General features: G+C 42.7%; 1 protein-coding gene across 9 annotated transcripts in view; it reads left to right on the top strand.

Moving 5' to 3' along the window:
• The first annotated feature begins 1162 nt into the window (after positions 1 to 1162).
• frya (furry homolog a (Drosophila)) overlaps positions 1163 to 23683 on the top strand; it is a 52231-nt gene continuing 29710 nt past the window's right edge. For 5 of the 9 annotated variants that reach the window (XR_011103396.1, XM_068715017.1, XM_068715007.1 and 2 more), the window contains exons 1-8: positions 6378 to 6864; positions 16970 to 17163; positions 20794 to 20847; positions 21712 to 21851; positions 21987 to 22077; positions 22277 to 22356; positions 22459 to 22539; positions 23372 to 23540. Coding sequence is in view for 8 of the 9 variants with exons in the window: in XM_068715017.1 (XP_068571118.1) it covers positions 6648 to 6864; positions 16970 to 17163; positions 20794 to 20847; positions 21712 to 21851; positions 21987 to 22077; positions 22277 to 22356; positions 22459 to 22539; positions 23372 to 23540 (1026 nt within the window). In the remaining variant the exon portion in view is untranslated. Of the gene's footprint in view, positions 1285 to 6377; positions 6865 to 10216; positions 10622 to 15357; positions 15379 to 16969; positions 17164 to 20793; positions 20848 to 21711; positions 21852 to 21986; positions 22078 to 22276; positions 22357 to 22458; positions 22540 to 23371; positions 23541 to 23683 lie in introns of those variants that run through there. The other 4 variants (XM_068715036.1, XM_068715027.1, XM_068715044.1 and 1 more) reach the window with 3 other exon arrangements.

Below are 23683 nucleotides of genomic sequence, written 5' to 3'. Positions count from 1 at the left end.
CTATTCCTATTTTCCTAATATCTTTTTTGATAATCATTCTCTCCTACACTTCTCAGGCTTATTATTTTCCAAACATGCATGCGTTGCTCTTCACCCCTTTTTTCTTTCAAAGCTATTTCTGCCTTTGTCATGTTCTTTGACGCCATCTGCTGGATCCTCATTAGATACATTTCACTGAAAGTTTAAAGTCCCACTCATTGTACACATCAATACAATTATCATCCCGCTGTGTTCGTGTTTATCACATTTGCAGTTAATATCTAACCCTAACCACATAATATTGTTTGAGGCAAAGGAATGGTGGCACAAATTTCCTGAATTTTGCCACTGAGATTGTTTTCCTATTTCATAATCCTTTCTTATTGATTTGTTGTGCAACCACTAAACAAATTTGTTCAAGGAAAACAAAGTGTGGAGTTGAAATGGCAGACAAGCCAGAACACTCACTAAGTCTATCAGCCAAACTCTCCACATGCACCAGTTCTGTGTATATACAGTAGTGCTGCAGCACTATAACTAATAATATGTGTAAAAACTGGACCCTTTTAACCCATTTTTAAAGAGCTATCAATCAGTCTTTTTTGTTGTTGTTATATCTTAATTATAACATTGTTTTTGTTTGTAATAACTTTAAGTTTTTATGTTTTTTCCTGTAGAGTTATGTATTTGTGCAAAGGTCCATCCATCATAGTACAACTATTCAAAACAAACAATAAATGCAGTGGTATGTGGCACTGGTCCGTACATGTCCCCACAACGTTACACATTAAACAACTATATTGTCAAATGCATCACAAGAAAGAATTACTTGAAAAGTGTTTGCGATAGATTCTACATGCAAAGATGCACGTGGAGTAAATTTGCAAGGATATGTATTTTTATAAAAATTTTTGCACATATATATATATATATATTAGGTTTCTAGGGACTGTTGAGCACCACAGCGGTGTTGTAGTTCGTATACATCACTGTGAGTAGGCCTCCCTGTGAAGCGAAGCACAGGGCCGCAGATGTGTGAGAGAGCGGCTGACATGGCCCTGAGCCAGGCCATCGTGCAGACTGCAGAAAGCCAACGCTTTGCATGTTCTTCATTATTCAGGAGGACATGAGCAGGGTGGCTGCTGGGGGCGGAGTCTGTCTCTGCAGAGCTGATGGAGGGAGCGCGAGGCGGAGAAGTGCATCTGAACAAGTGGATCGCCTGGAGGGACGCTGAGTGTCAAACTTGGAACCACTTCTCAAGTGGAGATGGAGTAAGCAAAACAAACGCACCTACTCTAGTCGAAGGTATTTATCATATTTCCAAACGTTGACAACTCTGTCGAAGTTTATACTTCTTTTTTTTTTTTTTACTGCCGTTCATCTTACTGCCGTTCACAGTAACTGTCGTGTTGTTTTCAAGCTAAGTTTCTTTTTGTCTCTGCAGGTTTTTTTCAGTAACATGAGGCCTTTCGTGTCCTTCCAATTATAGTGTGGTTACTCTAATTAGCATAAATTGGAGTCGGAGTCTTAAGTCGCATTTTAAAGAGGGGATAAGAAGTCTTTAATGGAGATTAGTTGTAACACAAAATGTCGCCAAATTGAGTTTTAGCCATTTTTTTTTCTTTCCTAAAAGAAACCCGATCTTAAAGGGAAACACCACCTAAATGAAGAATTCCAATATGTTATTTCCATGGCCTTGGAAAGTTCAGTCAATAACTGTGAACACGAACTTCTCTCTCTCAAAGCCAGGAAACAGAGAAGTCTCATTCTCTAAGCTGTGCTGTCATAAAGTACACAGTCTGGAGCTGCTGCAGAGGCAGTGAGTGGGAGAATGATGCTTGTTTTCTCTTTTTTAAACCCATATGAGCTTCATTCTATTGTGGTGAAACAGAAAATGTACCCGTATTTCCCTGGCTGCTCTCAGTGTCTTCTATAACATATCTCACCAATGTATTGTCTATGGAGCAGTTCCACACTTTTACACTTGATGACGTCTCAAATTTCAGTTCCAGCACTCTAGTTTTTGAATTTGGGAGAGAGTTGTTCATGTTTACTAATATTTTGGGATTGTATTAGACCACCATGGGAATAACATGTGGGAATTTAGAAAATGAGCGTAGTGCCCCTTTAAAGCACTGCATGCTGTACTGAATAAACTTTTAGCTGAAGTTCCTGAAAAGTAATTACCCGAAGAGGGCGGTGTCTTTCATTTGGCAAAATAACATTCCAATGAAAATAATGTTTTGGTGAATTTAAACACTTTGTTCTTTATTGCCAGCAAATGTAGCTAATGGCCTTAAAATGCACTTTTCCCTCTAAGCAACCTCCTTAATGATCAAAGCCTGATGCCTTGAGCTTGAAGAAAATGGAAACTGTAGAGTTATTAATATGTGATGCTGTATCCGTGTCATGGACTAGCTGCCCCGGATGTCCCCTCTCTAGCCTCATGTGTGCTGGGCTGGACTGCAGCCCCCTGGTGACCCTTGATGGATGTTTGAATGGTGCTTGGTCTTCTTACAGTATTTCTGTTGTTATTGAGCAGTCGTGGACTTTTGGAATAGCGGTCCTCAGTGTTCTTTCTCAAAGTCAACATTTCAAATTCTCTCTCACAAAAACTTTCAAGCTGTCAAACTTTGCTTCACTGTCAATATGATTAAATTGCAAATTGAGGCAGAACATTTTAATTTAGAATTCAGCGCAGCAATTCCGCTTCAGTTCAATGTGATTGAAGATTCTTCCTTTTCTTCTTTTAGCTCTTAAGTCGCGTAATCAATAAAAACACAGGCGAGAAATACATTTTTCAAAACAGTTTCAAATTGATCCTCTTCCAAGAGGGTCAGGCGTCTTTAGCACAGGAGAAGAGTGCTTTTAAAGATTTCCAATCTCTCTGTCTCTCTCTCTCTCTTCGTCAGAGCTTGTGCATGCCTGTAGGCAGTGATAAAATGAAGGCTTTAACAACTCAACTTAACATGTCTTTCCTTTTTGATATTTATGATCCCTTCTGAGTTACACGGATAAACCCCCTAGCTATCCACCTGCCGAAAAAAAAAAGACTGAATCGATAGCGAACATGTCCTTCAAAGGTAGTAAGCGTACCATGCTGGGCGAATGCTCAAATACCCATCAGCGGCATTTACAGAAGTGATTTTTCTTTTTACCCTAAAAAAAAGTGAGGCAATCTCGTTGATGCACACGAACATAATCGCCTCACTGTAACTGATCCGCGCAGCGTTCACCTCACCTGGTCTCTTGTTGTCAGAGGCCTCAGTGTGTTCAGTGTGAAGCCCCTCCCTCCCCAGGTTGATAATGGGCCGGCGGAGCAAGGAACAGGTGCAGATTGTGGACTTGTTTGCAGCCCTTGAATAGTCCTTTTGTGTGTTGACCCAGCCAGACCCAGGACCGTGCAGAGAAGCGACCATATTAATATCAATGCACTGTGTATGCTGGCTCCTTGTCTTTTCCTTACCTGTTACAGGAAGTTATGTACGTGAAGATGGATGGATCAAATGTCTAGGAGGCATGTCTGACAAAATACAATTTGGAAAAGGTTGATCCCATGTGGTATTAGGTTGTCATTATGCAAATTCTTTCCACTTTCAAGAGATTTGCAAAACGTTTAAACACTGTCACCTAATGCTGCTAGAGAAAAACACTGAAGTGAAATGCACTTCAGGCACATTCACGCACACCAATATTTGATCACTTGAAGCCGCTAAGTGCGTTACATACCGGCCGTTTGGAGCAGTTCCCACACTGTGCTGCGGGTTTGTCTACTTGTTGCACGAGTGTGCGACTTCAAGAGTCCACGAGCGTGGCTGTAAAATTAACCTTCAGCTGCTTTGCGGCTAACATTAGCGGCCTGATATCTATCAATTATTCATCGCGTTCTGCTCTGCCTGTGCAAAGCTAAATGTGTCTCACCATGGAAACAGCCTTCTGTCTCAGCCGGAGGGTGTTTCAGCGGCCGCGACGACTCCGACCTCGTTTCTCAGGATCAGGCTGTCCCGGTCTGCTCCACATTCGGATGCATGCGATGAGACAAACACGGGCCTAACTTCACAGTTTGTCGTGGGTTTTACGGGTCAACTCGTAATCGGTTCAGATTGTTTTCAGACTTGACAGATGTGAGTATATATATATATATAAGTAAGTACTACTAGCTTATGAAGGCTTGTTTCTTAGTAGGTTTGTTTCTTTTCTTTTCCACGTTGTTGTTGTTGATGGATTTGCTCGGGTTGATTTTGATCCTGGATGCATAAAGTACAGTTGTAGTTTTATATTCACGCTCAGTTACAAAGTGCATATTAATATTAGATCTAGTGGGTGTTTTGTTGCTGACATACTTTTGGTTTTTTTTCATTTATAGATCGTAATAAAGTTGTAAGCTGCTATAATATAATAACCAGTGTCTCTACCATATCCTGCTGATGAAGCTCAAACAATTCACAATCAGTTCGAACATTTTCACACAAAAGCTAGGCCGTTCCCTCAAAAATGAAAGTTGTTGTTGTTTATTATTGACATAACTTAAATATTGCAATATATTTCATTAGAGTGAGAAAGTTGCATCAGCACCAGTTGTATCTGTTAACAGACAGAAAGGACAATTATTATTGGTAAAGAGGAATAATAGTCAAAAACAGTACTGAACGGTGACTGGGACTGCTGGTATCATGGTGACGGATTACAACTTTTATTTAGCCAATTCTGGTTAATAATAAACTCAGCAAGAGAGTAACTGTGTGTCTGTCTGTGTGTGTGTGTGTGTGTGTGTGTGTGTGTGTGTGTGTGTGTGTGTGTGTGTGTGTGTGTATTACTTGTCAGTGTACTTTTCTTCAACACTAGAGGGTGCACTGTTACTGCGACATCCTTTGCTACCTGCTGTTATTTACAGTAATACTACACTACAATACTACACAGTGGCATGTGCCTCAGGTACTTACAATCTTTTAATGTTAAGGGTTTCTCATTACATCATATTTTATCAAAGGGGACAATCATTTCCGATTAAAGTAGAAATATTAATAAAATCTTAAAAATTGAAATGGAACAATGTAAACCACTTTAAATGTGCATATTTGGACTCTGGAAACGCTGATCAGGCTCATTAGTAAGTGGAGTAGAGTGAGCGTAGGCGGGTGTGACTTTGTTTTTTTTGTCACTTTGTATTTGTTTAAGTGATTTGCATATATGTGTATGATATTAAGGATTCCTACTGTTGGTCTACCGACAAAGCGTGTCTTTGCATGTTGTCTATTCTCTGCCTGGTATTTACTATGACAACATGATGATTCTTGTCCCGAGGGACGTTTTGATGTGGGTCAGGACCAGGGCTCATAGATCATTGCAATTCAGACTGTGCAGGTGTGCTGTAGACATGATGAATGCACTTTGTTGTTTTTGACAGTTTTCTCAAGCGAGCTGCTGCAGAAGCATTCCGCTGAAGCTGTTTTCTTTAGGCTACCTTTCTCTTTTGACAGCTGGGTGAAAAGTGAAATTACTGCCGGACTCATTAGACTGAAGGAGGACTTGTTGCCGGGCGCTCCCTGTTGTGCAGCTATTTGACATAGTTCAGCTCTGTACGTTCAGTCACTTGAGACGTTGATGATATTTTGGTGCGATGTTTGACATTTTAATTGTGGCCACATGGCTCTGTTTTGTTCAGCAGCGCAAATTCTTGAAAAACACATCAGTGAAAAAAAAAAGAAAAGAGAAAGAGTGTATAGGCTGGTTGTTCCATGTTCTAACTGTGGCTTGTTCCTAAAACAGAAAACGCCTTCTCTTCACGTACATACACAGGGTGTTTGTATTGCCGATGTAGGTCAGACTTGGAAAAACTGGTTCATGTTGTAGGTGTGTCCAGTTTGACTTAGTGCTTGAAAAGACTGAATAGAGCATAGGCAGCAAGCTGTGTGAATGCTCCTCAGGATTTACGTCTCACTTGATGGTTTTCACGCCTTCCACTAATTTCCTCAATGACGCCAGCCATAAGCAGCAGGAAATAAGGCAGTGGGAGGACAACCAGGTCCTCGGCACAGAAGACGTTCTGGACTGATGGAACCAGTGGGGACTTTTTGGGAGAAGATGTAAACACCTCTGAACGTGAAGCGGAGTCACTGTGCAGCTTTCAGATCTTCTCATTTATGCCGGTAATGAGAACGCCATTATTTGCGAAATTACTTTGCGCCTCATTAACGCCGCAAGAGGCAAGACATGAGTGACTTTGATGTGTGGACTCCAAAACAAATACAGGATATTTATTCAGGGATGGCTCGTGGGCATGCAGTAGGCGGGGATGTCGTAGCTGTCACAGCGGCCTGTCCTTCCCTCTCCCGCCCTGTTTAGTTACGACTTTGCCCCTCTCTTCTGTGCCTCTTGCCTTTCTGCTGAAAAGAGGAGGGGCCGTCTAAGTCCGTCCAATAGCTGCCCAATTCATGAATGTTACTGTAACTCGCTGAACTGCCCTGACAAGTGCAGGGGTTAAAACACACCAGCAGGCCTTAAGCTGACAGCTCTGGCTGCATCTCAGAACGGCAGAAAAAAAAAATTGCTGCTCGACCCAGAGAGGTTCGCAAAGGAAGGAAAAAGGAAGAGAAAAAATAGACACTGCACTCAAAAAAAAAAAGAGGGGGAAACCTGGCACAGCTTCAAATGACTTCTGTAGAAGAATGATAGAAGTGGATGTGGGATCCCTGCCATCCAACATGTCTTTAGAGGAGAGGGCTGTGAGAGACATGGCTGAGGGTGAGACGGATTGCTCTGAGGGACTGGGTGAGGTTGTCCTGGGGCGCATTGCCAGCTTTCCTCTGGATCCATTCCCACCCAGGGACTTCAGAAGGAAGTTTAAAAAGATGCGCCATAAGAATAGGCCCACCATTCTTGAAGGTAGGTACCGCTTTGACTCTGCGTTTTTCATCTGGGAGCAATGTGTCTTTTGAAAAATCTGCTGCGAGAGGCAATACCAGCAGTTCAGCTGCTACTACCATCGCCACTTTGTGAAATGCCTCACCTCCCCACTGTATTTGTCGTACGCACCTAGGAATGTGATGGCTTGTTAGTAATGGAGTCAGACGGTGCGAGACACAGTTTGTGATATTATTGAGCTCACGAAATTAGCTTTCTGTCCGACCTCACTTTCCAAAACGTCTGTACACTTTACGTATTTAGAAAAACGAGCAGCCGTGAAACAGTAAAGACTTGAAGAAAGTAGGGACTTTGAGGAATATGTGACCAAAAACCAGAGAAGAAGATGAAGAAACAACGGACACCAGGGCCAGAGAGTAAGAGTGAGAGGGAGTCAGGTGTTAGAGCTTGATAACCACAAAGATGGCTGAACTGGACAGACATACCTCACATTCCTGACCTCCATCAGAGCCTGATAATGCTTTTAATAAGTGCTTAATGTGTCAGAGCCATCGCCCACCTAAAGCCTAATTAAGCAAAAAAAACGCTTCCGATCTTTTCTGTGGGCAGCAATGCTTTTCAGATTTTTCTGAACGTGTTGCTTCGAGAAAGAAACTTGGTAATTATGGAAGTATCACTGAAGTAGTTTTGCTTCACGAAGTGACGCTGATCCTATCCTATCCAAACTGTCAGTGCTTTTCTAAATGTGTGGCAGCAGTCGTGCCGACAAGTTTGGAGATTTACAGATAAGACGTTCTGCCATAAACATCGTATTTAAGCGTCTTCAGAGTGACACTGCGTCTGATATGTCCATGATATCCACTCCTGGCTGTTATGATGTGGTGCGATAAGAACATTGTGTGTGTGTCTTCTCTGGCATATTCATTACATGTGCTTTTTTTTATTTATTTTTTTAGATATCTGTGGAAGCGTACAGTCTGAGTCATGGCTGTCTAGTTCAGTCACCTTGAATCTCTCTGAGAGACAAGTCCACTAAAGTTGTTCCTGCTTCTCAAATAACAGGAAGCTTGGGAGATATCTCCATCGCTACGCCTCTACTTTAACTTTTCCCTGTTTAGCAGCCTTGTTGTAAAACGTCTAAAATGATTCTACGAGGGAATTACATAACCACCTGCCCTACAGAGGCCCTCTTAATGGACAGGCTGACCAGATTATTACTGATGGATAGGTCAAAGAGTATTACGCTGTGACCATAAAAGGACAAGCAATTGCCCATAATAAGTCAAATTTAGTCTGATTGGACTATAATATGTCTTATCGTTGTGTGTGTTGATTTTGGCGCAGACGTAAACATACAGTACATGTAGTAAGTGAGAGATGTCTTTCTGAATACGCCCTGATCATATCTAGAACAGAGCTGCTTTGCAGAATTCTCAAACTTTATCGTTGTCAGATTACTTGTAATTTACAGAGAGAGCTGATTATTGTAGAGTTTGTCCTCTAACTCAGAATGATGCCGTAGAAACTCGTTAAAATGCTAATATTGGCTCATTGTATTAGGGTGGGGAGATATTTGCTGATAGGGCAAAAATACAGGTACTTATTTTAGAAGAAGCTTTAATGTTCACCAGGATACATGCGGAGCTTCTTACTCTCTTCATTTTTATCAAGGCATAGGCACGTTAATAGACACCACAGAAGAAGTAAGCAAAAAAAAGTAGCCGGGACGTATAGATTTGTGTCAATAGTATGAATATGAGTGTGCGATTTTCACCAAAAATATCATCCGCATGTGAATTGTGTCGGTGTCAGCACCAGCTTAGGTAAGATGCGAGTTACAGTAACTGTAGCAACCCTAAAGCTTAGCCACATAGTGCTTTTTCAGTGTCCACACACTGTCCCACCTCTGGTGTCTATTCTGTCATGTATTATTCAACACCCTGTTCAACTTAAAAGTGATGACAAGTTGCAGTATTTTCCCTTTAATGCCGATTTTGCGCGATCTTCATTCGCATAACCAGCAGAGCTGCTCCGCAAAGTCCACACTTTGTCACCAGTCAGGTTTCTTCACACGTTCAAAAAAACAAAGCTCTCTGACTCCATGTCCCTTGGGAGTGTTAATCATTCATGGCGTGACAAAATGAATGAGCGCGTCAGGGAGCGCAAGAGGTTGCAAACACAACCCTCGCGAATGATGGCACAAGTCACAACAGCACTGTCGTACGAGGCGGTTTATTATGTGGTGGCAACATGAAAACAGAGTCACTGCTGTGGGAAGGAGGGACGTCCTGTAGGAGCAGCCAGGCAGCCTTGGGTCGAGTCAGGAACACCTGAGGCCCTGAAACGTGTGTTTAGCAACGCTGCTCCGTCGCAGAGTGTGTTATGTAAGGAAGGGCAAGTGGCTGTCGCTTGATGGACGGACAGAGTTCTGATAGGATTATGCTAAGAGCGCTGAGGGACAGTAGAGTAATGGGGGATTGGAGGATGTGTCGTTTTGGTCCATATGGTCGATGACATGCATCTGCTTTATATGTAGGAAAATGTTGTGAGGACTGGATGTAATTGTTGCATGTAAAAAGCAATTAGAATGTCTTATTTGTTTAAGTGGTTGAGGCTCAAAGGGTGGAAATACAGATCTGGAGTTGTTGCGAATTTAAAAGTGTTTTATATCACATATTCAACATGCCTGCAGTACATATCTCCTAATTGATGCAAAATAACGGTAATGAGGGAAAAGTATTAATCATATTTGTAAACTGGTTGGTTCAAAATAGTTGATCGACAGAAATAAATGATTTATTTGTCTTTTTACTTCATATTTTATCATTTTTAAATTAATATATATCTTTATATATTTTAGATAATATATATATTAGATTTGATAAATCAAGTAATATATATGATAAAATAATTGCTAGAATATAGGGGGAAAAATAGAATTATCCCCCTAATGATAGTAATAATAAGAAAAGTGTGTGAAAAAACTAAAGGCATGCATTCAAATTTGGTAAACGTTTTATTTGACAAGTGTTCATAGTGAAACAGATCAGGGTTAACAGCCAGCAGTCAGCCCCTGCTCCCATGCAGATCCCTTGTGTGCAGTTAATCCCGTCTGCCCGCTGATCACTTTGGTGCCTTCTTCTCTCCGCCGCTCTCACAGATGTTGCCTGCTACGTGTCATACTTCCCGCGTTTTCTCCATCTCCTCTTGTCAGTGGCGGCGGCCTGTCAGATGCTCCGAGTCACGCTGAAAGACGCAACAGGCCCAGCGATGTCATCGTTACCAGGCCCCGCACGCAGACAAACAGTGGTTATTATTAACCGCACTCCGCTAAGAGGATTGCTTCCTGCACTCTCAGCCTCCGCGCAGTTATTTAAAGGGAGCTTGCATTGCCGCCCACTGCCTGCCACGGCTTTAGAGAGAGAGAGAGAGTAAGAGGAAGGAGAGGGAGAGAGAGAGAGAGAGAGAGAGAGAGAGAGAGAGCGAGAGGGCTGATAGCCAAGGACAGGACACAAGAGGAGGAGTAGAGCAGTGCTACTGTGTTTTCTCAGGGTCTCGTCAGCACAGCATTGTGTGCGTCACAGAGAGGTGACAGCAGGCGCTACCTGCTGGTCCCAGCTCAGCTGCTGCTGCTGCTGCCGCCGCTGCCGCCGCTACTGGAGAGAAACCAAAAGTAAAGTGGGGGACACTCAACGGCAAGCTGCAGCCATGGCCAGCCAGCAGGACTCAGGCTTCTTTGAAATCAGCATCAAATCCCTGCTGAAATCGTGGAGCGGCAGTGAGTAGCAGTTTGTCTGTTGTTGTTGTGGTTTTTGTCCTCAGCTGACAGAGCTGACTGACTCCACTGCGGAACCTGACTTTTTATAGCCTCTTGTTCCTGTTGTGGATCCGAGCGGGATGGGCTGTTGCTCGTTGCAGAATGAAGCAGAGTGTGATTTGAGTGTTCGGGATTGGATTTGGGAAGCGTCGTACTTTTAGCGTCAGAACACCGCACTCCGAAAGGCTTTCAATTGTCTCATAGCAACAGCCAGGGAGATGAGTATCTAGCAAGAGTTGTTGGCTGAGGAGAAGTTGCTCATTATACACAGGCTCACAGTGCTGTGGTACAGTCACTATTACTCAGATTACCCTGTGTACTATGCAGTAAGTTCTGCTGATGTATGCATATCATATCTGCAGCTTTTCTTCAATTCTCAGCTTTATTTTTCTTCGGACTGTGAGTCTCTAACAGAGTCTAAATAGCTCTTATTAAGTGCGAGGGCACAGTAATAGGATTAGTGGAGGTTCAGCTTGGTTGCATATTCTGTCCAGAGCTCACAGCTCCACTGTCTCCCATCACGGCCCACGAGGATGGGATGGGATGCCTCTCTGCAACCGATTCACGGCATAATTCTGTTTTATGTAAGATATGAGAGGTGGATTGTGAAGATGGACTCTCTTTGGAAGAAAAACAAACGGGAAAGTGGCAGTAGCTAAACCAGGAAATGTCACCTCAGCCAACGAAACAGTTGCAGCATAGATCCCCAACAACAATTGAGCAACATAGCTGACGATGTAACGATGCTTAAGATCCAAAGTGAGTTATGTCAGAAAGTCATCCGTGGCTCTCGTGCAGCGTGGCAGCTTGCGCTATTGAATCTGAATGAAAAGAGATACCAGAGAACATGCCGTCCTTGTCCAAACACTCAACATTGAGCCATCTCCCGGTGATGTTGCATAATCCTCAGAGTGGGTCACTTTGCTGATAAAGGCACAGGCGCTCATATTGTGCAATATCAACCGTGGCAGCCCACAGCGACGCATTTAACATGAAACGTAAATGTAAATATGTGATCTCCTAATCTCATCTCTCTGCTGCCGTTTACATGCGCTGTTTCGTAACGAATCACAAGATGACGAGAGAGAGAGAGACAGTGTATAAATAATCACTGGCTACTGATCTGGATAATATCAATATATATATATTTATCTTTTAATTGTTGAATATATAAGAATTGATCAGGTTTGAATAAGACTAGAAACAACAGTGTGTGTTGTGCTGCTGTTAATCAGATACTGTTTGCTCTGTGACCACCGGGTAAACAAAGTCGAGGTCCTTCAGCCAGTGGCCTCTTATAAATCAGTGTGTCCAGCTCTAATAAAACAGTGACAACCAGCAGCACAGAACTGGCATTGTGCAGCAGCAGCAGCATCAGGTCTGGTGTTCTAATTGCCTGAAGGCCGGTCCACCATCAGCCAATCAGAGCAGGAGATGAGCTGCAGCGAGCCGAGCACAGCGGCGCTCCTCTTATGAGTAGTCACACGTGTCCAGTTCAGTCGTGTCTGTTGTGAAACGCTATTGTGCACAATTTCCGTTTAGTTTCCTCACATTTTGACCACGTTTTTTTTTTTTTTTTTTTTTTTTAAATAATCCTTCCTCCATGCTGTAGCTTGATGCTATATGTGCGCTGTGCAATACTTGTGCTCTATTTTTGAGGAGCTAAAAATAGTGTTTTTCGACAGTGAATGAAATTGCAGAATTTATTCATAGACGAATCCCTTCCGTTTAGCTGGAAGAGACGGATGCAGGCGTTTTTTATGGTCGAGGGCTGTTCTAAATGAAACGCTCCCTCACAGCAGGCGGCCGTTTGCAGCATGATGTCAGCTGGCTAAAACAGGGCTGATGGTCAGTGGTTTCAGACTGACATTTGAATCTTTTCACAGAGGTCTGTAATCACTCTCACCACTCTCCCTATTCCTTTGTTTGTTTTTGGGACACTCAAACTGTGAACTTGTGATAATGTATTAGTATTAGGATGCTGTTGCTCTATTGCAGGGGTCACTAATAGGCGGACCGCGGTCCGGGTCCGGACCCAGACGTCGTTGTATCCGGACCGGAGAACCGAAAGATCATTAAAAGTGATTGAATTCTGACGGAGCGCTTCTACTTTGACCGGCGCAGCTTTTCTAGCCTTTAGCAGGAAGCACACCGACCAATTACATGCGTTGTAAGTCATGTCACGTGATGCTACTCAGCCAATCAAATGTGTGTATTCTGATAAGCATCGCGGCTTGAGTGAGATATAAAGAGACAGGAGAGACTGGACGAGAGGCCGAACAGTCGGAATAGAACGAGAGTCTTTAACCAAGAATGGACAGACTCTTATATCTTCATTCTTCCCACAGACAGTTCAAAACCAGTGTGTCTCTTATGTTCAGAGACCGTGTCGATTATTAAAAGCGGTAATGTGAAGCGCCACTACGAGACAAAGAACAACTCTTTTCACTCACATCTGAAATGAAGACACAGAAAATAATTCTAAGAGCCCAATATGATCAGAATCCTAACACATGAATTCATTGACCAACTATGATGTTAACAGAGAGAATAGAGCTGAAACAAGTAGTTTAATAACCACACATGAAGTTTGTGCTCACACATTTCTCCTTTTAGAAGATGAGAAGAATATAATATCATGTTTTTTTTGGGTGACATCTCTTCACACCTGAATGAACTGAATTTAAAGCTGCAGGACAATTCGGTTCAGTGCATTTTTCTCCAATTAAGTACTTTATTTTAACATTTTTCAAAAGCTTTCTTTTCTGTTTATTTTGTATTTGTATACATCCAGCCCTTATAGTAATTGAAATAAGAGAAGAACATTTTTTTATTATTAGAATATTTATTATTTAGAATTCATCCAGTTAAATTTGAAAACTGATGATACATATTGTAGAGATATTATTTAATTAAACTTTCTTTATTTGATTTGACAGTCAGTTGTTGACTACATACAGACGTTAATACAACTGCTAGGCTGCTTCAATAATTATAGCACTAAATCATTGCGCAAGTTGGACATATTTGTGATGTTCTGGACCTTTGCGTGAGGAAATTCTCTCGAACTGGACCTCGTTGAACTTTAGTTGAATACCTCTGCTCTGTTGGCTCCAGCTGTTGCCTGCCTCCTCTTTTGATAAATATTTCATCAAAAATAGTTCAGCTTCAACACCAAACAGCATTCCAGGATTTTAAGTCATAGATTAAATGAAAGCTCCAGTGAGTTATTCATTTTAATATGGAAATATAGCTGGTGTGGCACATCTGGTGGTTAACAGGGTTATTTCCTTTGACCTTAAACTTTATGATCAAAACCAGACGACAACGTTTTTCCCGTTACATCATTACGTTACATGACGCAAACTTCTTTATTAACGCCCACCTTTGGTGGAGCGCCTAAGAACAGTGTCCCTTTATGCCCAGCCTAGAAGGATAATACTGTACAGTGGCGGAGGAGAGAATTAAATGCAATTTAAAAGCCTATAGATTGCTTACTAATCCCTCACAGAAATGCAGAGTCAATGCTTCTCCCAGCAGCTGGACAAAGTGCTCCCAGTGGCCTATGTTGACGTTGGAATTTCTGGTTCACTAAAGGAGGTCAGTGGTATCTAAATATCCACCCACTCTGCTCACAAACGAGCGCTAAGGCGGTTGTTTACTCAGTGGGACAGTAGTGAACTGCATTCTTTGCACGTGTGTGTGTGTGTGTGTGTGTGTGTGTGTGTGTGCAAGAGGGACACTTGTTAGCCTGTTTGCATTGTCCTCTGGGGAGCACCACCATGCTCAGGGTGTTTCCAGCATGGCGATGATGTAATGCACGCTGTGCCCGCGCTCCTTGTTTGCAGAGTCACATGTCGCGTCTGAGTCCTGGAGACGGGGCAACAGAAAGGGCTCGATATGCACACTGGTTGCTCTCTTCACCTCCTATTTACAGTTTACTTAATTATGGGATCATTTGACAAAATTATATGTCGATTCGATTTTATCTAACAAGTTGTGCCCTTTAAAATGTTGATTAAATCAGACGTGTTTGCATCTAGACTCTGCTGCTGGGAAGTTACCTAAAAGCCTGAGTTTGATCTGATTTGCCTTAACGAGTGTAGTGCTTGAAAAAGTGTAAAAAAAAGTCGTTAAGAACTCGCCTGCGTGCCGAAGCAGCGCCTGATCAACACTGGTGTTTACACTCTGGTGGTCTGTCCCTCGTGCTTTAGGATGGTAAGGGAAAGGGGAGAGTTGCTCTGTCAGTATAGTGTGTACCCCGGGATAAATATAGTCACACAACTATGCCACCGTAGCATGTTAGACCTCATCGCCGCGCTGTGCCTCAGCTAAAAATTCCTGCCTGACCTTCACTCTTGGAAGGCACCGGGGTGGTCACAAGGCTGGAGGAAGCCACAGCAGAAGCAGCTCAGAGAGAGAGAGAGAGGGAGAGAGGGCGAACGGGGGAGAGTTCTGGAGGTTGCGTGGTCTCCCGTACCAAACGCTACTCCCACTTTTTTAAAACACACCCGCCGTTCGGCTCTGCGCGCCATGGAAACTATGCCCAGCAGGACAATGCCATCTGACGCACGAGACATGGACGTCGGGGGATTTTAGTAGCAAGCGTTTGCCTTGATTCAGGACAACCCTGGACACCGTATCGTCCTTCCCCACTATGGACGGGACGGCTGTGTGCTGGAGTAAGGCCAGCGTCATCAGCTTCATCAAGGGCCTGGGTAGGTGCTGAGTTGCCAGATGTGAGGGGGAGCGTGTTCTGAGAGATCGTCACACGTGCTGGGCATTCCTCGAAACGCTTTGTGTCCTGAAAGGACCTCGAGAAGAAGACCCGTTTCCTGGTACCACAGCGTTTCTCCAGCTTTGTCAGAGCTGCACACTCTTAACAGCCTCTGAAATATGCTGATTGGAACTTCGCTCAACTCCTGTCTTTTTGTTGTGCTGATCTCAGTTCCCCGTTCTTTTGTGCGCATTTGTCAGTTTCCTTCAACTATCTGTAAAGAGGTAATAGTTCTGAGTAAAGCAGTTCAGGTAATTCATTAGAGCCGAAAATGCTCCTGTTTGTCTGATTCCACTTTTGGCAGACTATAGAAGTCATTAGATTAAATGATCAGCTATGTGATTCCTCTTCTTAATACATACTGTAGGTTTTTGCCTTGTCTCAACATGAATACATGAACGTAAATTACTTTAATTTCGAGGTTCGACAGGTCTGCATGCGATGTGCTTAAACATGACGTTCAGGCCTACGGTACGATGAAGTGCTGATTCTAATAATCTTATCTCACATTCATTTAATTCAGCATTTCACATAATGGTCTCAGAGAAGTCTCTCCATATGACATTTTCACTTTGCATAACTTTGCAGCAAGGCCGAGCTGTTTTCATCGTACTGTGTTTTGTCTCAGTAAGCTCTAACCAAACCGGTTTTCAACAAAGGTTTGAAACAGTTATGATCCATAATTCAACGAGCAAAGAAAACAAAACTCATGCTGGCTCACAAAGTCTGGTGCTTGATATGATACTTTGGCAGATGTATTGTCCTCCTGACACAATGCAGGCTGTACTTTGCCGCTGCTGATTTCTGTCCAGTCCCATTTATTTATTAGACTCGCACACTTTAACACGCTCAGATTGCTTCGGCTGAAGGAAATGTGGTTGTAATTGTCAGGCGGTAATTCTCCTCTGTCCGCTCTGAATATTTAACACGTTAGATTTACGGCACTGTGGGAGGCGGACGTGCAGTTAGCCATTGCGGAGTTTCAGGCTAAATAAAAATCTCACATGTTCTAATGAGATGTTTGTATGCAGTTCTTCACTATATTTAGCACTTTTGTGTCTGGAAGCAGCAGAGCGTAACACCGAGCTGCATTTGAACTTGTGTGTTAGTTTGCGTGCTTTTTACGGCCTAAGCCAGCCGTAATTAAACGTGGGCCGCATCGTTGAAGGATGGTCACATGCACAAGATCTTTTGCTTCCCTCAAAGGGCAATGACATCTTTGGTACGAAATGAAAACACCAGCTGCTGGCCATGGTGTTTTCATTTCCATATGCGCTCTGTTCACTGTAGCAGTAGGAAAAGAAAGAGCCGACTCGGGGCAAGCCAGTGCCCTTTGGACCGTCTCCCTCAGGAATGTTCAACATGTTGGGAACTTCATGTCCATGTTTGGAAGCTTCACAGTAATGCTCTATTCGGTGATCTCTCTTCGTAAACAGATCCACGGCCGGTCCTGTCCCACTCATTTTGCGCTTGAATAGGAAATGTTCGACCTAACGCCGTTGTTTACCGTCTCGTGCTTTCTCTCTCCGTAGCCTCGCCTGGGAACGGATTCAAACCCCCCATCGCTCCAGTCTGCTGTCCTCAGGGAGAGAAGGGCCCACCGGCCATGTTGCCCATCAGCGTTGACCCGGAGAGCAAGCCGGGCGAGTACGTCCTCAAGAGCCTGTTCGCCAACTTCACCACCATGTCAGAGCGCAAGATCCGCTTCATCATGGCTGAGCCGCTGGTGAGTCGTCAGAGAGCGACGGACTGAAGGGTTACTGCTCTTTGTGTCCCGTGGCGATTGGCTGTTGTTGATATTTTCAAAGATGTGTGGAGATCGTCACGTGCTTCAGAAGTTGACACAAAATAAGAAGGAAAAATCGTCTGTTGATGCTCAGATCAGATATTATCACTGCCTGACAGAGGAGTATAAGCAGATTAAACACAGCTTGAGTGAAGATGTTTGTGATTGTCCCGTTTGAATACATTTAGAGGCTGGTAAAACTGTATTAAATTATTCAGGAAGTAAAAAGCAAAGATTGGAGGAAAGTCCCCAACATAAGCACATCTGCTTTTAAGGTTCATTTTTTTTTTATTATTATTATTATTTGCTGCCCTGTTAACCATCTCATGACCCCTTGTGGGTGTCCCGACCCCCAGGTTGTGAACCGCTGTAACAAGGTCAGACAGGAAGCCTCCTAGATAGGCAACAGTAGCTTGACATGAATGAATTACAAACTGTGGTTTAGATTCTTTACCTAAGTAAAAGTACCAATACAACTATTGAAAAAGTGCTTCAGTACCAGTTCCAATAATTAAAATCTACTTAAGTTAAGGTACAGTACATATTATTAGAAAAATGTAAAGTAAAAAAGTACTTATTCTGCAGAAAAATGTCCTCTGTGACTGATAACTTAGTAGACATAACAATATTTGATTGTAATTACCAATACATCAATGCTAATGAAGCATTTTACTGCCGTAGCTTGAGATGATTTGGTTTTAACTAACCAATAATGTACAGTCTGGTAGTTTAGTCCAGTGGTAACAAAACTACAGCTTAAGAGTCACAAGATAATTATTCGGAGGGTCGTGAGATGATTCATTGGAGAGGAAGGAAGACAAAACTAAGTTCTGCTCCTCAGGTTTCTTCGAGCAACATTTTTGGACTTTTGTTTTTACCTTTTTGGCCTCTAAAAGTTATTTAAATGAAACTAGATCTCTCCCCCAACTAGACGCTATGCTTTGTGACGGATCACAAAGCCACTGCTTTCAATAACTCATTTTAAAAGCTTATCATCCTGAATCTTTTTTTAATCTGATTCATGATTTTTGTAACAACCAACAGCCTGACTCACTGCTAATGAAGCCAGTAACAGTTTAAACTTCAAAGTGATATAATACTGAGTCCCACACACATAAAAGCGGAGATGTTAACTACGTTGTCATATGAAATTGCCGTCAGCTAAAAGCCTGGTTGTTTTGTGTGAAGCGGCAGCTCCATCAGCACAAAGCATGAAGCAGCCTTGGGTTGATTTTCAGAGACATTCTGCATGAATGGATTAATATCTACCTCACTTCATTGTTCAGTTCAGTAAACTTGCACTGCATTGTTGCTTTACAGGAGGGTAAAGTAGCAATTATTTTCATTAGCAGGTAATTATTATTCTTTTTGATCAATCGTTTAGGATATGAGACCCTTGAAATATTCAGCTTAGAAGGATATATGACAAAAGAAAATCAGCAAATCTTCTCATGTGAGGCGCTAGAATCAGAGAATATTTGGGATTTTTTTTTTCACAATCATAATCGCACCATTCTGAGGCTTTCAGCTAACTGTCAAATGCCTGATATTTTAAATAGGAAAGTACTTCCGGCTTGAATATTAATCAGCAAGTCGTTAAATGAATTTCCATCTACTGTGTTTAATGGACATTTCCTGAAAGTTAGATGACGGTAAAAGCTTCCAATGAAATCTTTGAGAGACTTTTTTTTGTCCAGTGGAGGTTGAAGCCGATCAGTGGGGCTAACAACAGCTGTCATGAATAATTCTGTGTACAGACAGTCAGGCTACCGCACTGCTCACCACCTGCTCCCAGAACCACATTAGTACCATACAAGAGCTGCTGAAAGTCAACTAAAAATGACCAACTGATCCATATTACTAAGAAAAGCCTCAGAGAGCAGAACCTGTAGCTTTATGTCACTGACGCGTTGTTTACCACAGATAGTTGCCCTTTATCGTTGTGTGAATGAAACCAAAATGTGGTGAACAAAAAGAAGGTGTGGATACTATTTACAATGCTTGTATGCAGGTTGTACAGGTCTGGTTTACTTGTGGCTGCTATGGCAGTCTCTAGTTTTAGGGAGTGTGATTTATAGGAAGCTGTTAGTCACCGGTCCCGGTCTGCAGGGAAGTGTTAATTAATTACCACAGGGAAAGTGGGCACCCCGTCGTTTCAGTGTAACTCCTCTAGAGAACTACAGGGAGGACGTGTCTGTCCTTGTTTTTCCTCTCAGTGGAGACTCGGCTGACTAATTTGTTTTAGCCCTGCCTTGTAGTTATTGGCACACAGTTGTCCCTCCTGCTCATCCTCATCATTCAGGGGAATTTGTTTCACTCAATCTGTCCGACAAACTGTAGTCAGTATTAATTCATGAAATCCAGAAGGAATTTCATTTTGCAAAAAAAAAAAAGAGAATGCATTAAACAAAAATGCTGTAAATCTGTGAGATAATTGAATACAGTGTTGCTGTATCAGACGACCACAAAGGGCAGTAAAGTCCTTTAAAGCTCAGCTGGGCGTGAGGCATCGACCTTTCTGTCTTTCAAGCACCGATGGGCTCCTCAGATGCAAGCATTCGTCCAAAAACTAAAAAGTTCATCAGATCAGGGCCTTAGCTGGCGTTGCAGCTGCAATAGAGACAGAGCGACATTACCATCAGCCCACGCAATGTCAATGTCAGTCACATCAGACCTGCTTCGGATTAATCATCAAGTAAACGATGTGCTGTGATCTGCTGTCCGGCCAACGAGGCAGCAGAGGGACCAATCAGGCAGAGCAGAGTAGCAGAAAGGTAAAGGGAAGCAGATGCTTTTATTTGTTCAAGGATAGATCAGGTGGCAATGTAAACATGCTCCTATTACTGGTGTGTGTGTGTGTGTGTGTGTGTGTGTTAGATAGTGTGCCCTGCTAAAGCTGCGTTAAATATCTTTAAAAACTCAAATTAAAACCTTTTGTAATTTTATTTGTTCATCTTCATTTTGACTTTTTCCCAGATGCGTTCAGGCAAGGCGTTTTATTTCTACAAAAATGAAATCGAATCGAACCATATAAAGTTTGAATGTGTTTTATTGTAACCAATTCAGATTTACTGTAAATAATGATTAAAAAAAAGATATAAATGCTTAAGGAAGCTAAGTTGATGTGTTAATATATAGTCAAGTGTTACAATATTCGCCATCCTGGTCACCAGCTCTTGATATCCAAACACACTCAGCCTTCATTTACAACAAGTAGGATGTGCTACTAATGATACACAGAAGTCAGGACTGTCCTCACAGTGTTTAACCCAAATCCCCCATGACGGCCTTTATCTCCGCTGATAGAAGACTGTAATAACGGGAGCTGTCATGTCTGCCTCATCTCTAATATCTGACCCTGGCTGCTCATGCCTGGCATCAGACTGATTGATGGCTCTCTCATTAGCTGGGCTGTAATGAGTCCCCGTTAAAAAATACTCCACACGGTCTTCGGACCTAGCGGATGGAGCTACGAGCTTCAGACCAAACTTTGTCAGTTTGACTTTGTACAAATAAGAAAACCGACAAAAGTTGTAAAATGACTCCTTTTTTTTTTTCTGTGTTTTTTAGGAAAAGCCATTAACAAAGTCACTGCAGAGGGGAGAAGATCCTCAGTTTGACCAAGTAAGTGCTGCGAAAAATAAAAATAAAAGTGATGTTCATAGTTACTTTATTCATTTAACAATTAGATTAAAGGATGGGATTTTGTGGTTGTAATTTTATCTCCACGAGTTTTACAGTATAACTTGCAAGCGGTTATATACAAGACCGACATTGAACTGTTTTGTCTCTCCCTGTGAGCACCTTGGCCAGTCACTTCTAAAATACTGCTCTAGTATGATGCACTGTGCCATGAAAGAGCTGCTGGGTGAAAGCTCTGCTCACATCCCAAAAGGTCTTTCACATCCAGTCAAAGGCAGGAGTGTTTACCTTGAGAGCTGGCGCTAGCTCTGCGCTAGGTGTGTCCAGCAGGTCCGTGGCTCTGGAGAGAAGGCCCTTTCACAGCCACAGAGGTGTGTTTGTGCTGCTGCGTGAGGCCATTCAGCAGCCACACAGAGCCAGGATTCTTCCCCGGCCTCGTGCTGAATGAAGGGCTCGCTGTGTTCCCAAGCCCGACCAGACTCTCCTCCCTTCCTGTGTGCCCGGCCCATCCCGCCCGTTCCTTCCTCTTCCCTCTCCCTCCCCCAAGACTGAGGGAGGCTGCCCCACGGGCACCTTGTCTCTCTGCACAGTCCCAATGAGGACCAGCTCCCCCTTCAATCTCATCTCTGTCCCTTAATGCAGCTTTGGACTGAAAAGCTCCCTCATTTACTCCCGTCTATTGTTCAAATGTTGGAAAACACAGTGAAACATACATGCATTCTCTTCGTTTACATTGCTGTACAAATGAACAAAGGAAACGCCAGCTTGCTATCTCTTAGTTTGGTATGCGAACTGCCAAACACAAACATGCATTTGCACGATGTGTGCGTCTTCTTCTTCTTCCAGCTGATAAGCACCATGAGCTCGTTGGCTGAGTACTGTCTCCCCTCCATCCTGCGCACGTTGTTTGACTGGTACAAAAGACAAAACGGACTAGAGGAGGAGTTGCACGAGTACCGGCCAAGAGCCAACACCAAGTCCAAAAAGTGAGAATCGCTACGTTGATTACTGCATGCAACAATGGGTCACTCGTGGAAAATATAAAGAAGGAACGGTGATGCTCACATGCACTGTGCAATTTTAGCAAACCTGTGCTCTTGTTTTTTTTCTCTCTCTAACAGCGATGAGCAGCAGAGAGATTATCTACTTGAAAGGAGGGATTTGGCCATCGACTTCATCTTCTCTCTTGTTCTTATAGAAGTTTTGAAACAGGTGACTTGACTTAACTGTTGTGCACAAAGGCTGACTAGTTTATCCTTTTTTTTTTTAATGATATAAAACTCACTTAAGTAGAGCTGTTGTGGTTTTACTGCTGCTGAAAAAGAGGATACTTATCATGACCGGTAGTTTGTGAATGTGTTGTTTTTGAACATTCCTTCTCACGCCACTGTGTCTCCCGCTTGTTAACTAGATGCCGCTCCACCCGGTCCTCGACAGTTTGGTCAATGAGGTCATTAACTTGGCCTTTAAGCACTTTAGATACAAAGAGGGGTAAGCGTCTGTCTTTGAGCACCGCTCTTTCTTTCTTGTAGCTTTAAGTTTCTCTAAGGTTTGTTTTGTTTTTCTGTCTGTCTGGTGTTGTGTTTCCCTCAGGTATCATGGTCCTAACACTGGCAACATGCACACTGTAGCTGACCTCTATGCAGAAATCATAGGCGTGTTAGCCCAGTCCAAGTAAGTAGCAGAGGCAGAACTATGGTTATATAATTCAGTATTATTGTTTCGTTTTTTTTTCTTTTCCATGTCTTCATTGTAATTCTTCATTCTCTGCTCTATTGGGCTGTGTTGCCATTCCTAATTCTTTAAAACATCTCCCTGTTCAAGAGACTGGAACAGACCGTAGGGACAACACACTTTTGGACAGGTCGCTTTCACACCAAACTAGGACTGGAAATTGATGTCTGTTTATTTGAAGTTTTCAGATCATTGCAGCAAGGAACAAACCCTTTAAATAGAGATATGGTTGTTAAGCCCTCTTCATTCCTCCTTTCAAAAGTGCGCTCTGCTTAATTTCCTGCAGAAGATACTTCACCGAGAGGCTTTTATAGAGATCTTTAAAAAGTATTCGGGTATAACTCACAGTTATATTTGGTGGTTTCTCCACAATAAAATACCAGAAACAAGTTCTCCTCACTTTATTAAGATGCAGAAACAGCTGTATTCGGTTTCGTATGAGTACTACCAGGCACCAGAGAAGAGATTAAGAGATGAATTATCTTCTAAATTTAGAACAGCTGAAGAATCCCATCTCTGGTTCAATTTGGGCAAGGGATCCGGTGCTAGGCCAGCAGTTCATCTTGGGGCACAGACTCAGAGTCTGCATGCTGAGGGTAAGACGAGGGGTTGGTATTTTTGGGAGACGTGCTCCTTGAATATTGTCTATATTCTCTCCCCGTCACGACTCTGAAGTGGAGGAACTTTTTTGTGGAAGTGCTGATTTGGGATTTGTCTGACTGAGCGATACAGGCGTGTCTTTATATAGAATCTCATTTTGTCTTTCTCTCAGGTTTCCCGCTGTGAAGAAGAAGTTTATGACCGAGTTAAAGGAGCTGCGGCAGAAAGAGCAGAGTCCTTATGTAATCCAGAGTACTATTAGCCTCATCATGGGGGTCAAGTTCTTCCGAATTAAGATGTATCCTGTCGAGGACTTTGAAGCCTCTTTTCAGTTCATGCAGGTACAGCAGACTTCTAGAATCTGTAATGATTATTATAAACCTGCCTTACAGTATAAACTCATTATGTGTTATAAGTTATCAGTAATACATTGTTTGTGTAATATGTTTTCATTGTGTGTTAAATGAGTTGCTACTCTGTTTAT

Source organism: Cebidichthys violaceus, unplaced genomic scaffold (genome assembly GCF_023349555.1).
Source record: "Cebidichthys violaceus isolate CVI_PGR_0920_01 unplaced genomic scaffold, fCebVio1.0.p SCAF_1, whole genome shotgun sequence".
NCBI classification, from domain to species: Eukaryota; Metazoa; Chordata; class Actinopteri; order Perciformes; family Stichaeidae; genus Cebidichthys; species Cebidichthys violaceus.
This window is presented reverse-complemented; position numbering and strand designations above follow the sequence as displayed.